This window comes from Sinocyclocheilus grahami, unplaced genomic scaffold (assembly GCF_001515645.1).
Source record: "Sinocyclocheilus grahami isolate Dianchi unplaced genomic scaffold, SAMN03320097.WGS_v1.1 scaffold374.1, whole genome shotgun sequence".
NCBI lineage: Eukaryota > Metazoa > Chordata > Actinopteri > Cypriniformes > Cyprinidae > Sinocyclocheilus > Sinocyclocheilus grahami.
In genome coordinates, this window is record NW_015505553.1 from 433,952 (window position 1) to 449,143 (window position 15,192).

General features: G+C 37.6%; 2 protein-coding genes across 3 annotated transcripts in view; both read right to left on the reverse strand.

Moving 5' to 3' along the window:
- LOC107549525 (disks large-associated protein 2-like) overlaps positions 1-8,827 on the reverse strand; it is a 49,664-nt gene extending 40,837 nt beyond the window's left edge. The window contains exons 1-2 of the mRNA XM_016230643.1: positions 8,693-8,827; positions 8,063-8,117 (exon numbers count right to left, since the gene is read on the reverse strand). Coding sequence (XP_016086129.1) covers positions 8,063-8,117; positions 8,693-8,710 — 73 coding nt within the window. The 5' untranslated portion in view covers positions 8,711-8,827. The remainder of the gene's footprint in view (positions 1-8,062; positions 8,118-8,692) is intronic.
- Positions 8,828-13,001: 4,174 nt separating this feature from the next.
- The window catches only part of LOC107549530 (protein C10), a 13,747-nt gene continuing 11,556 nt past the window's right edge, over positions 13,002-15,192 (reverse strand). For both annotated transcript variants that reach the window (XM_016230661.1, XM_016230659.1), the window contains exons 2-4: positions 13,919-13,997; positions 13,659-13,835; positions 13,002-13,585 (exon numbers count right to left, since the gene is read on the reverse strand). In XM_016230661.1, the coding sequence (XP_016086147.1) occupies positions 13,446-13,585; positions 13,659-13,835; positions 13,919-13,970 (369 nt within the window). In that variant the 5' untranslated portion in view covers positions 13,971-13,997 and the 3' untranslated portion in view covers positions 13,002-13,445. The remainder of the gene's footprint in view (positions 13,586-13,658; positions 13,836-13,918; positions 13,998-15,192) is intronic.

The window sequence follows — 15,192 nt, forward strand, 5'->3', positions numbered from 1 at the left end:
TGCCGATATTCCAAAAATGAATGAGAAGTGCCGTAAACTGAATCCTATCTAATGCAAAATTGTTCATGACTTTCACTTATAAAACTTTTTTTTTTTTTTGGTGTAAACTGGTGTAAAATGGGTCAATCCAAAGCAAATGTTTAATGGCAAACATGTTGAACATTAGCCAGTAGAGTGTCAATTCATTAAATGATAAGCTTGTTTTCCCACAAAAGCAGTTTATTCAGCGTATTGAAGCCTCTCCTCCATTGATATCCATCCAAAAAAATAAAAACAGCTTCTGCTCTCTTTCCCTGCATACTACAGTGTTAGGGACCATTTACACATGAACACATTTTTTCATTTGCATCGTTTTTCTATTTAAACATGCGCTAGAAGGACATGACACACGTTCCAAAAAAAAAACACAGCACTCAAGTTAAAAGTTCTACTTTTAAAAAACCTTCAGACCTTGCATTTTTTTTCCCACATTCCACTGCCCACCTCTCCCGTTTTTTTTTTTTTAAGCAAAAACGCATTCTGTGAGAACCAGCCCTTATACTATTTTCGAACATTGGAGGGTTTCCTTAAAGTGGCTTTATTTTACAGACTGTATTCATACTACACACACTACACACCACTGAAAAATACTTCATCAAGTGCTGTACATACAGTATATCAACTAAATGCAATTTGGTGACAGTAGTGTTGCAGAAATTACACAATTTAGCTTAGGTAATGTTTTGGGGAATGAATATTTGGACCCTTGTTTGAAATCAATGAAGCTATAAGTAAGTTTCATATTAAATTCCTCCAAAGTTTGGTAAAAAAAAAAAATTGGAGCTTTGTCACACACTGTTGAGAGATGTTATTGGTTCACCGAATGCCAGGTTTCCTCACTGTCATATATGACAGTGTACATAAGACAGCGTTGGCCTTTTGAATGCCCATTGCAGCCAAACCGTACACAACAAATCGACCGCCTGTCAACTCTCCTTGGCTTAGACTCATAGCATATACTGACTGTTAGAGTAACCGGGGTGCTTCACATGAACAAAGTCTGTAGTTTGGTTAAATATAACCTTCAATCAGGCCTCTGCTGTTTGTTTTTAAGGAACAAAAGCATGAGTTTGAACCGAGAGACTGTTGCTGAGTACTGTCATAACATCTAAGGTTCAGACTCATTAGCACCATTACCTAAAGGGTGTGTTTACACTCCCACCGTGACAAATATATCATTAACACTCCTTATGAAGATCACATTCACAGGCAGCAAAAAGGTGGATTATAAATGTTAAAGTGCCCTTATGGTGTCACATTTTCTTTGCTTCATGATTTAAAATGAATAAACTGTCTTGACTGGTAGGGTGTGTGTGAGTGTTTGAGACATCTCATGACAGCCTCCCCTTCAATGTGATTCGCTTCATTTATTCACAGGGCAGATCTATCGGGCTGCTCATTATTTTGTTGCTGCATCCATTTGAATAAGGTGAATCTTAATAACAGCAGAGGGCAAAAACAGGGCCTTTTGGGTAACTACTTGCTGTTACCATACACAGCTCAAGGACAACTCATTATTGGATCTTGCTTTAGTGGAATTCCAATGGACACAAATTAAAATAATTATTTTGTTTCTCTTTGGAACACTTGATTCTGATTGGTCGATTACAACATATTGCATTCAAATATGTTAGGGCTGCATGTTTAATCAAAATTAAAACCGAAATTGCGATATGGCTTAGTGTGATTATTAAGTTACTGAACTGAGAACAGTGTCTTTTGTACAATGCAAACTGCCGAGGGTTTCATAAATGGGCAAAATGTACAGTATGTTTTTGATTTATTATGCTGAACAGCATAATGAATCAAATGTACTGGAAATATAGCAGTGATCTAATGGTAGTAGTCAACAGCTGTAAACTTTCATGAGTGGCTAATGGTTACCGAAGTTCTCGAGTCATCAGTACACTGACTTGTGAAAGGTTTTTTCATGATTTATGTAACGGGTTGATTAAGACTACTTTATACACTGAAAACATGTAAAACAATGATGATTTCAAATCATCATTGGGTGCAGTTGTGCTGTTAAATTAAATCATTATTATATTATTTTTCTTAAATACTGGATTTTTATTTTACCGGATATATATATATATATATATATATATTTGCAGGGCTTCACAATATATATATATAAAAAAAAGTAAAAAAAGTACAGCACATGGGTAAAAACATTTGTAACTGAAATAAATCATTGATTGAAGATCTTGATTAAATATTGGTTGAAGCCTGTGATTGGTTGATCTGTCTGACTGAAGCCCCTCCTACTCACGTAGAATGTGTCTAATGGAAGATGCTGCACATGCAAATGATGCATTACAAAAGGACTGTGCATTTACATCAGGCAAAATGTACGATTCGCCACCCATGGTTTGGTACAAGTTGGTACAATGTCGCTGTGAGACTTTTGTGCTGTTTACAGAGCCCAGGGATTTTACAGAGACAGGTGTGTTTTCTCAAGATGCCTGTTTCAGTGATATCTGACAGGTAATAGGGACGCATTAGGTGAAGGCTGTTTTCACTCTGGTGCCTTTTAATTATTAGAAATTGAAAATGGAGACAAAAACCAATGGGAAGAACTGTGTGTGTGTGTGCGTGCGTGCGTGCGTGCGTGCGTGCGTGTGGGTGGGGTGGTTTGGGGGGTCAGAAAATGTCACAAGCCGAATTCAAACACAGGTCAGCCACACAAAAATACCTCCGCCCGCACATACTGTACTCTGCAGGCCACTTCTCTGACAGGCATGTTGCTCATTTTTGTTGATTTGTCTGCTTCTATCAACTAGGTAACTATCATGGTGCAAACAGGTGCCCCTAATAATGATAAAGTATGTACTAAATGAAAACCACAAACTTTCCAACAGTTCACACACTTAAATAACATGTACAGGAATGTTATATGTATGGACTGAGAGGCAATATATCGAAAATTCACAATAATTCTCCATATTTTGCAAATATTTGGTTATTTGATTAATTTCCATGGATTTACATTTCAATGAATCTGATTTATTTGCGCCATCGCTCAAAAATGTTCACAGAAGCCTCCATGTGGCACTTTTATATAAATAATTATGTTTAATTGTGTTCACTTAGTGACTATGTGGGAACACATGCCTTGATTATTCTTATCTAGATTTTTAATGTGTTTTAGTTTATGCGATTAAACATTTACTAGGCAACGATGGCTGTTTAATAGAAACAACAGCTCCTCTTATTAAAAAAATGTATAAAACATCCTTTGAAGCTATATCAGAGCAAATACACTGAAACACTATACTTTCAAACGTTTTTTTTAAATTGCCAGTCTAGTAAATGTTGCAAATAATTATAAAGAATTGACAAGAAACACATTGAATTAAACATGAAATTTAGAAGTAGAAAGACAAAATGATATGATAAACCGTACTAAAATAATCTTTTATTTTCAATCTAATAATGATAAAATATGTACTAAATGAAAACCACAAACTTTCCAACAGTTCACACACTTAAATAACATGTACAGGAATGTTATATGTATGGACTGAGAGGCAATATATCGAAAATTCACAATAATTCTCCATATTTTGCTTCAATATCAAAAATGTCACTAGAGCTGGTTATTTGATTAATTTCCATGGATTTACATTTCAATGAATCTGATTTATTTGCGCCATCGCTCAAAAATGTTCACAGAAGCCTCCATGTGGCATTTTTATATAAATAATTATGTTTAATTGTGTTCACTTAGTGACTATGTGGGAACACATGCCTTGATTATTCTTATCTAGATTTTTAATGTGTTTTAGTTTATGCGATTACACATTTACTAGGCAACGATGGCTGTTTAATAGAAACAACAGCTCCTCTTATTAAAAAAATGTATAAAACATCCTTTGAAGCTATATCAGAGCAAATACACTGAAACACTATACTTTCAAACGTTTTTTTTAAATTGCCAGTCTAGTAAATGTTGCAAATAATTATAAAGAATTGACAAGAAACACATTGAATTAAACATGAAATTTAGAAGTAGAAAGACAAAATGATATGATAAACCGTACTAAAATAATCTTTTATTTTCAATCTGATGTTCGTTTTATTTTGAAAATGAATTTAATAAATGTAGAGATATATAGAAAATGGCGAAAAGGCTGAACAATAGTGTGATATTAATTTGCTATATTGCCCAGCCCTAGTATGAACAGTACGGAGAGAAGCCAAATATCAGTGTGCAGCACCATATGACCATTAGTTAGCCATTAATAGCACCTGACCGACCTCTGGAAGAAAGCCGAGAGATAACATAAGGAGGTTTATTTTTATCCCAAAGGAGGAAACACATGATGCGCACATTGAATTAAACATGAAATTTAGAAGTAGAAAGACAAAATGATATGATAAACCGTACTAAAATAATCTTTTCTTTTCAATCTGATGTTCGTTTTATTTTGAAAATGAATTTAATAAATGTAGAGATATATAGAAAATGGCGAAAAGGCTGAAAAATAGTGTGATATTAATTTGCTATATTGCCCAGCCCTAGTATGAACAGTATGCACATATTGATGTTTCCATCCAGCATATTTTATGCAATATCTGCAATATATAAAATTTGGTGGATGGAAACATAGCTATTGATTCTGGTATCTACCTGTATATTACTGTGAAGCTGCTTTACACACAAAAAAACTGTCCAACTCTACTGGGAGTCATGTAAATATTTTATTTAATTGTTGAAATATTTTATTTTAATGATTTAATTTTCTAACGAAAATAAAACATCAGTAGTGCAGATTAAATTAAATATATGTCCTTACAGTTAAAGAAAACACCAATTGTTAATCATTAGAAAAATAAGCAAAATGTGTGATTATAAGAATAGAATAGAATAGAATAGAATCGAATAGAGGAACGGCAGCAAATCACAAGCACTGGTTCCTTTCATATACTGTTCTGTGTGAAAGACAGTTACATGTCTCCCTCTGGTGGTGAATAAAGCCAATTCCAGAACAATGTCACATGACATTTACACCAATCCAACCACAGACAAAGTTCGAATATAACTTGAGAAAGCACTGGAAGTAAGCAACCTGGATACTGCCGATTTTGATTCATAAGCACCCTCATTGCTGCCCCATCCCACTTATCTGTCTAAATAAAGGTGCTTCACGATGCCATAGAAGAACCTTTTTGTCTAAATGGTTCCATAAAGAACCTTTAACATCTGAAGAACCTTTCTGTTTCACAAAAGGTTATTTGTGGCGAAAGAAGGTTCTTCAGATTACAAAAAGGTAAGAAAGAGATGGTTCTTTAAAGAACCTTTGACTGAATGGTTCTTTGTGGAACCAAAAATGGTTCTTCTATGGCATCGCTTCAAGAACCTTTTGAAGCACCTTTATTTTTAAGAGTGTACTAGAGTCCTGCACTAACTAAGCAACTGCCATTGAGATGAATGAGACAAGTCACAACCCAAAATATCTGGAAACAACAAACTGTCACAATCTTGCCTGACGAAGAAATGCCTCGGAAATGAAAAAAAAACCTAAAAACAATTCAAGAATGAAACCAAACCAATCACACGAGTTAGCAAAATTATGACATAGTTCCGTTCTTTTCTGTATTGCACTGAACTTGTTTAACAATGTGATTTTAATGAGTCAGATGTTGATTTGAAATGTCCTTTCAAACAGCATTAACATGCGCTGTCGGCCATGACCTCTGGAAAATGCTGAGCCATGATGAATGAATTAGAAAAGGTGAACTGTCTCATTCTGAGATATTCTCTGCACTCCTTTTCATAGAAATGAATGAACTGATTAAAGAGCGCTATTAGAAATCAGTCTGAATGCTTTCACAACGGATTGTTTCTGGATTTAGTTTATGAATATTGATGGTTTGTATACCGCTGAATGCATAATCAGCATCAGATACTGGCTCCAACAAACAGATCTGAGCATGTTCAGGATAACCTCCAATGACATCAGCCTCCCTCGTCTCCATAGAAACAGCAGCAGGGCTCTCAAAATATTCACTGGTACACTGAAGTAAACTACAGCCATGCAGGACTTTGTGGGCTGATACACGGTCGGCTGGACAGCTTGCCATCAATCATATGTGGGCTTTGGAATGTAAAAAATTGTATGCGGTGGTTCATCAGCAACCTTGAGATTCTTTGAACACTGACAGAAAGGGGTGGGTTAACACAGGGCGTCCCACGAACTCACAAAAGTTGTGCCTTGATATTCAAAATAGCATATTTTCTCTTTCAGATCCAAAAAGCATATACATCCAATAAGTAACGAAGAATGTATTTGCCAGCACTGCATGAACGCAATAGAAAGTCCAGTTTGATGTTTCTGATGTAACACAAATGGTTCATTATGGCAAAGACATTCACTTCCAAACACAAGACAATCATCACAGTTGAACTTTATAATGAATAATTAAGTAAATGGCATGGAAAGGAACTGGGAACACTACAGGAAAAAACTAACTTACCCAACACAGAATAAATTTAAAGGAAGAGTTCACCCAAACATTCAAATTCTGCAGTCATTTCTTCCCCCTTTATTTCTCCATTTTAAGTCTGCTGAAGCTGGTCATGTGACTTTCTTTCTTCAGTGGATAAAGCTGTTCAAATGTGTGATTTTTTAATTTTTTTTAAATACAGTATCTTATGCTCAGTCCTATTGACTACTTTTTTGTGTGATTTTGGAGCTTGACAGCCACTTTGTGTATGAACAAAAAACTTCTTTAAAGCCTTTGAAACCTTTCCTTTTGTAAGTCACAATGGTTTGGAACGACATGATGGTAAGTAAATTATGACAGAATTTTCATTTTGGGGGTGAACTATCCCTTTAAATCCACAAATCACTGCACAGCTCTCTTAGCCGGGAGTTAAAGGTCCCATGACATGCTGCTTTTTAGATGCTTTTATATAGGCCTAAGTGGTCCCTAGTACTGTATCTGAAGTCTCTTTCCCAAAATTCAGCCTTGGTGCAGAATTTCAGCCACTACGAGCCAGTCCCACAATGAGCTTTCCTTAGGATGTGCCATTTCTGTGTCTGTAGCTTTAAATGCTAATGAGGTGGAGAGAGGCGGGGCAACTGCCATGCTTCACTCGTTAGCAAGCCATGATGTCTCTCGAGGAAAAAAAATATATTGCGCTCGCCTCGCACGGTAGTAGCTCATTTTCTCATGGGTGGGACAAATTCTCTAGGCGGGCAAAGCAGAGAAAGGGGAGGTAACCTTTCCCCGTATGACGACATAAAGGGAAGATTCCAGATTGGGCCATCTGAAATTTAATTTTCTCAAAGGTGAAGCAGGATACCCAGGGCTCGGTTTACACCTATCGCCATTTCTAGCCACTGGGGGACCATAGGCAGGCTAGGGGAACTCATATTAATGTTAAAAAACCTCATAAAGTGAGTGACGCACGCGGAAATGCAGCGGAGAGATCAAAACAAAACAACGGTCACTAATTAGAAGTACAAAACGAGGATTTGTAAAGAAGAATGTCAGAGGATTTCGATATAAGCCAAGAGGAGACTTGTTTTCCTTTGCTAAAGCAAGGAAACTTTGCTTCCTTTGCTCCTGTAAACAAACGTTGGTTTTCACGAGACTCACCGGCGCATGCGCAACGCTGAACTCATACGTCATCCGCCCGGAACTGCTTCTGTGTACAACTGCTGGCGCAAGCTACATTAAAGTGATTATTACGTTTTGAATATGGATATTTTTCTTACAAAAACACATCGATTCGCTACAGGTCTTTGTTCACCCCCCGGAGCCATGTGAGACACTTTTTTTTTATGGATGGGCGATTTTTATTTGACTTCTTTTGGACTGAAGCAATGCAACACCCGCTGACTGCAACGATAGAGTTTGAAAGATATATGATAATATATAATATGAAAGAAGAAAGTTATATACACCTAGGATGCCTCGGGGCTGAGTAAAACGCAACCTAATTTTCATTGTTGGGTGAACTAACCCTTTAAGATGTGGGAAAATGCCCTAAATATCACATCCTGTCTCTTACCTGGACTCTTGTCAAGGAAAAGGCAGCAATGTGTCTGCAGTATCCATGGTAACACCTGTGGCAGATGGAGAAATGAAGATGGAAATAGTACAATGGAGCAAATTTCACACACAGAGAACGAGACAATCAGTGAGTGGAGAGAAGAGGATGAACAGATGAGATAAACCATTTCACTGTGACAGGACAGGGGTCATGCTAACTCAACTTAGTGGACTCATCGAGCTCCTGACGGTTGCATGTGCCAAAAAATAAATAAAATAATAATACAAATTTTAAAAAATCACATACTCCTCCACAATCCACATGGAGATCTTTAACTGCTCAACCCCCCGGCATACACATATAATTACTATACTAAACTTATTCTAATATCACACGAAGCATTGAGTTTATAATAGCCTATGTGAGCTACACATGACGTCATCACTGTTTAGCACTGGCAAAAGCAGGTGGCTTAAAAAAAATTAATTAAGACCATTTATGACAGCAGAATCGCCTGTGGTCTTTTCAATGGCACGTGAATCATTCCCATCCACTAAGTTCAAACGCTCTTGAATTGGCTATAGGTCAATCACTTATATTGATGATTAGAAGCCAGTCTTTTATTTCCATCAACACCAGCTGCAATACCTTTTTTAGGGCTGACATTCTCCAGAGGCTCGTGGCATCGCTTCAGTCCTTCATGTGAATGCGGATGGTGATCGTAGGCACACAGGAACGGGCAGGTGTGTATCAGTAGTCCATGGTTTTAATATACACACATGTGTTCAGCTGCAGTGCGCTCGCATCAGCAGAAACCCCGCAGACCCTCCGCATGATGCGCCTGGACGCTCCGCTCGCGCCTATAACGCACTGCTGCTTCTCTTATGACATGCATTGCGTTATCACTACTTAGTTCTTCATCTGATTAAAGAAACAAAATTAAGCTTATGAAGACAGAAAGTGGCCATGGTAGAGAGGAGAGACATTCAAATAAAGCGTCGTTGCATTAAATAACTTGACAACTTTTGAGGCGCTTCGTCCACTAGGAGGAGCCATAGACAGACAGACAGACAGACAGACAGACAGACAGACAGACAGACAGACAGACAGACAGATAGACAGACAGACAGACAGACAGACAGACAGACAGACAGATAGATAGATAGATAGATAGGACACTACGTAATTGTCCTAAACAGATTGTAAGTTTTCATTCATTTCATACAAACTGCAAATCATGTGAATAATTTTCTCAAAACACTGTGCATGAAACTCATGATTTGTCATATCATCAAATGCACATGGTATATTTTCAATTGGCTCCAAACTAATAACTGCTCTCTTAATAACACACATAACAAAGGAAACACTGTTTTTCTTTACACATTTATCATAATTGCTTATACTATAAAGGGGGAAATCTATAAAGAGCAAGAAAGAATATGCAAAAAAAAAAAAAAAAATGGGGGGGGGGAAAAGAAAGAGGTGTAAGTCTAAAAGGGTGTGGAGTGGGTAGAGAAAGGGGTGTAATGAGAGAGAGAAGAAGAGTGTAACTGGTAGAAAGAGATGAGCAGAGAGGAGGATGTTAGAAAAAGAGAAAAGGAGGAGAGGGACGAGAGATGAGTAGAGTGAAGGGTACTGGTGTAGTGGAAAGAGCAAGGGGAGAAACTGTAAGAACACATGGACATAGAGGAAGTGGACAGCAGGGTGAAAGTACAGACACATTTCAAATGAAATCAGAGTTACCCAAATTGACCATGTAATAAATCGTGGCCTCTCCTTTAGATAATCTAAGAGTCTGACACACTTCATATGTATAAATATCGTGCTTGGTGATCGTGTAGATTTGTAGTCTTTCTGCGACAACTTCTGTTCTTTACATTAAATGTCCAAAGATTTTCCAGAATGCAAGTTTGAAACACAAGTTTATTTTGAATGGAACACGAGCATTGTTGACATGGTGTACCAGAACAACATACCAGCCACAAAGGAAGGCTTGTGGAGATGTTGAGGCAGGAGCTTGTCAAGCATCAATTCAACCCTTTCACTATTTTTCCCCCCCCAATGATGCAAGCACAGCAAGAATGTAGTGTAGCTCAAATACAGTGCAGATGAAATTCTCTTCTAGATGTAAATGAAAGGCAAGATCAATAATTCAGCATAATGTATGTACAACAGCAAACACACACGCACGAGCACACAGACATGTGTGTGCGTGTGTGTGTATATCCACCACAGCGCTGTAAAAGACTGATCTCTAGTTAGAAGTGTTTATTTGCAGTTCTTGCTGCTAATGGTGGCACAACCAGATTTAATTTTAAGGGGCAATTCGTTTTTTCACATGGGTGATAGGTGTTGGATAACTACAGCACTTTTTATTTCATTTATACACAATATATATATATATATATATATGTGTGTGTGTGTGTGTGTAAGGGATAATGTACATCCAGCCGGTCATTATCTCAGAATAAACCCCGACATTGTGATCAGGACCCCGACGCAAAGCGATTATCCCGCTTATTACACGGCTAAAAAGATTTGTTTTTACCATATATGTTGAAATTAATGCTGAAGTCTTCCGTTGTAACACGCGGTGGTTAAGTGTTTTCAGTCACAAGATGATGCCAGACAGTCAACGGTAACGGAGGGACTCGTTAAGCATATAAGTAGTACCGGTCAAGATAACTCGTAGTATCCGGATGAGCGGTGTGTTATTCAATTTGGCGGTTGTTATCTGGGAATAACATACCGCCGGATGGCGCGATTGACCAATCAGAATCAAGTATTCCACAGAGCTGTGTAATATATATATATATACACACACACACACAATACTCCCTGTTGAAGAACTTTGCAATAAACTGTATTTTCAGATTTGTGCATCTACAGCTAAATATGTTCTATAGTCAATAGGAAACACATCTATTGATGTGCTTCATTTCACAGTAAAATCGAACTGTTTGGTTAAGACAGGCATGTATTTAGATTTCTATGTTCTGTGTTATTCGTTTTGAGAGCAATTACTTTACTTTGGAGAAAAGTGTCAAATCGATTGAGAAAAACTGTAATAGAACATTCATTCACAATTATCTGGTATTTAATGTGTTCTCAAAATGTTAGCACAAAACTGTTATTTTACATAATTGAATAAACTTTTTTTTCTGAAATTGGATTTTTTTAGTTGGAACACTCATCTAACATTTGTTAAATGTTACTACTTGCTTAAAGGGATAGTTTACACAAAAATGATAATTGCCATAATTTACTCACCCTTACTCTTATGTAACCAAACAGTTTACGGTAGCCAGTGATTTTCATAGTATGAACAAAAATACTATGGAAGTTGTAGGGGAATTTACAGTTAAGACCCAAGGACCAGATATGATGAATAAAAACCATGAGTCACAGATGTAGTCAACTAAAGAAAAATTACAGTAGAAAGTAGTTTGCAGTTTCATCAGCAGAAGTCAGCTTAAACACTGGTGAGGAGTCTGTAGGCCGCTCAATACAGCAGTAATTATACTCTAAAAAGGTCACTAACTACTGTACGTCATTGCTTTAGGTAAAATGATTCTGGTTGGTTGAAACCGATACACTTAGAAAATCTCTACACATGTACGTAAATTATTATGGTGACAACCGATATCCAGTTTTAGGCGCAAAGTGGCCCACCAAAGACATATCAGCACTTCTAGCATCAGGTTGTCTGAAGATGTCCATTTCGTCCTGGGAATAGTTATTACACACATAGAGAGAGAGAATACGCAACATCTGCAGAATCGAGCGTCTCAGAATCGTACTCTTATCAGGTACTTTCCCAAAACATACAGATAGGGCTAGCAGTTTCTCAGAGAGAGAGAGAAGTTCAGACAACACTCAACTTTATTCTTTAATATCAAGGGATGGAAAACAAAGTGAATGTGTTAACTAGGAGTTGGTCACGTAGCTGAGGGGCCCTGATAACCTTTGCGACAGGCTGTCAAAATATATGTTAAGCATACACTTAAATACAACCCAGTGCTGGGTGAAATAGGGACAAACCCAGCAATTGGGCTATTTTGACCCAGCGGTTGGGTTAAATGTTTAACCCAACCTTCTGGGTAGTAACCCAACCGCTGGGTCAAAACAACCCAATTGCTGGGTTTGTCCCTATTTTACCCAGCACTGGGCTGTATTTAACCCAGCATTTTTTTAGAGTGTAGGAGTAAATATATGTTAAGCATATGGAGAGAACCTTCTGGTAAACAAGGAGAGATCACATTCTAGTAACAGAACACACGCCTAACTACTTTGAGTGAACTAAAAATCTAAGAGGTTAAATACTGATTAATAACTTGATTAACAACCACTCAAAAGGATATGTATGGAAGCGTCCGCGAATCCAGGATTGCACTCCTTCAAAGTCAATGGCTACCGTCAACTGTTTGGATATCAACATTATTCAAAATATCGTCTATGGCGTTCAACAGAAGAAAGTTTGGAACAAGTGGAACGTTCAGAGAACACTCAAAAGTAACATGATAAAATGGAATGTTATGGTTTAAAAAAATAACTAAATAATGGACGCTTTGAATGTTCCGCGAACATTCAGAAATAATGTTTTCATAATTTTAGAACACTGGCAAAACGTTCTTGGAATATATATTTTTTTAGCTGGGGTGTTAGGTGAGTAGGTGACTAGTGCTTCACTGCTGTCCGAAATGCATTCTGGGAAGATTTAAAATACAGATGTGATTTGATCATTTACCATTTACCTTTGAAGACGCGTTTTTAACATGACAACGACAGATGTGATTACTGTAATTCCATTACAGTAATCCCATAAATTAATTCATGCTGTTTGTACATTTTAGTGAACTAAGACAATGAAAACTAAAATACTGAGAGAGATATTCATAAAAGCACACAGTCATTTCATGATAAGAAACATCTTCCTATTAAGTAAAAAAAAAACGACTTTATTGGATAAACACTGTTTATGTGACACTAATCAGTTTTGCAAACAGTAATGCTCTCAAGAACATTGTAACAGGTTATCATTTATGTTTATATGGGCAAATGAGACAATAATCAATATGAACTGCATAAAACGCTTTAAAAACAAACAAGACCTTCAAAAGGCATCAACAAATTAGTGTTACACTTAATATGCACATTCAACATTGGCAAAATGAGCATCAATACAAAAAAATTAATATGTGAGAAAGACAATGATTTGAATACTAATTCCACTGAAAGAAGATGGGAATGTATAAGTTCACCAATTTACTTTTGATTCAAATATGTTTCTGTGGTCTGAGCAATTTGTACTTTTGTGTTGACTGCAATGGGAAAACCTGAATGTGTTTAGACGGAATGAAACGGATTTGAACTTGATGAACTGGGAGTTTGCGCTGTCCTATGAGCTCGGGATGCCACTGCCGATAGGAGGAGTGGAGAGCGGCGGCAGTAGGAGACTCTTGAGTTTCACTGACATGGCTGCAATCTCTGGGTCCTGAGTTTCATACATCTTCACCAGCCGGGCGAATTTGAGAACACCTGAAAGGCAAAACGCAGCAGTTGAAATGACAGCATTTTATTTGTGTTTGCATGCTTGCGCATTTAATCTCACCTTCTCCTTCATTGTTGAAGCCGTATGCTTTGATGACCTCCTGTTGGATCTGAGTGGCCACAGGAAGCACAAGCTGCAGCATCTTGCCCATGTCGTTGCAGGCGCTTTCTCTGGCTTCCTCCATGCGGGCTACGTTCTCAGGCACAGAGAAAGCCTGGATCACCTCACTAAGAACAACTGCAATGGACGGGACAACAGTCTGGCTGAGTTCAAGTCAAGCCGTGACTCCTGAGCATATGATTTAAGGACTGACGTCTCACCTCTCGCCTGCTCTACAGTGAGCGTGGGCTGCTGTGCCGGGGCAGAGGCCATGCTGGCTCACTCCACAGGGGAGATTCACTACCGATATCAGTAAAGGCATTTTTGAGGAATTAAACTGCTGCAGCATGTGATGATTTATGCATGCACTATACAGCTTGACTGTTCCTCTTTCCCTGACAGAACACACTTTCAGCATCAACACGGGGACACTGGCTGCTGCTTTGTGCCACCATTATGGGTATCAATACATACTGTATTTATAAAAATACATAAGAAAAAGAAAAACTAAAAATGATTAGTATTGTGTTGTCTATCTGTAAATGATAGGGTGACTAGACGTTCCTGTTTTCTGGGGACAGTCCCAGTTTTTGGTCTCCTGTCCCCGGAAATGTCGCTGTTTTGCTGCACGTTCAAAGCAGCCCGCAAATGTGCTGCAGAAAAATCTTGACCAACAAAGAGAAACGATTACTGGTTTCAAGGTAGTCACAAACTGTGTTAAAGTAATGCAATACTATTTGAATGCACTATATATCAGGGCCTGAACAGGGCACGGGATCGTTTTAATTTCTACACACACTTCCTAAATATACCACGTGGGTGAAGGTATAAAACAACGAAATAATTACACATGCAACAACTGCATTTGGTGAAAACACGCATTCAAATGTAGCCTTAAATGCAATTGGACTAATTTGGGATAGTAAAGATCCATTTCAAAAGCACAAACAATAAAATAACATTTGAATTGAAATTTAAAAAGTTGACACATAATATTGAGTAGTATGTGAAAAGATTAAATACAATTAGATAATGTTTAAAAATATATTTGTTAAAGGGGTCATATGATGCTTTTTTAAAGATCATTACTTTGTGTATTTGGTGTAACAGAATATGTTGACATGCTTTAATGTTCAAAAAACACATTATTTTTCAAATACTGTACATTATTGTAGGTCCTTTATGCCCCGCCTCTCTCAAACGCTTTCTACAAAGTCACTCCTTCCGACAAGCGCAGTCTGCTCTGATTGGTCAGCTGACCCAGTGCATTGTGATTGGCCGAACACCGCAAGCACGCGTCGGAAATGTAACGCCTCTTACCATAATCGCCAGCTTCATCTTTCAAAATAAATGTAAAGACAGTAAATAATGTCATTAGTTTTACCATCAGTTCAAGCCCGAAAGGGGAACAGAGTCGCGTGACAGACACGGTGATGAAGCTGGTATGTGTTTGCAGTACACAAGCCACGGTTAAGACAGCTGACTCCACTGTGAT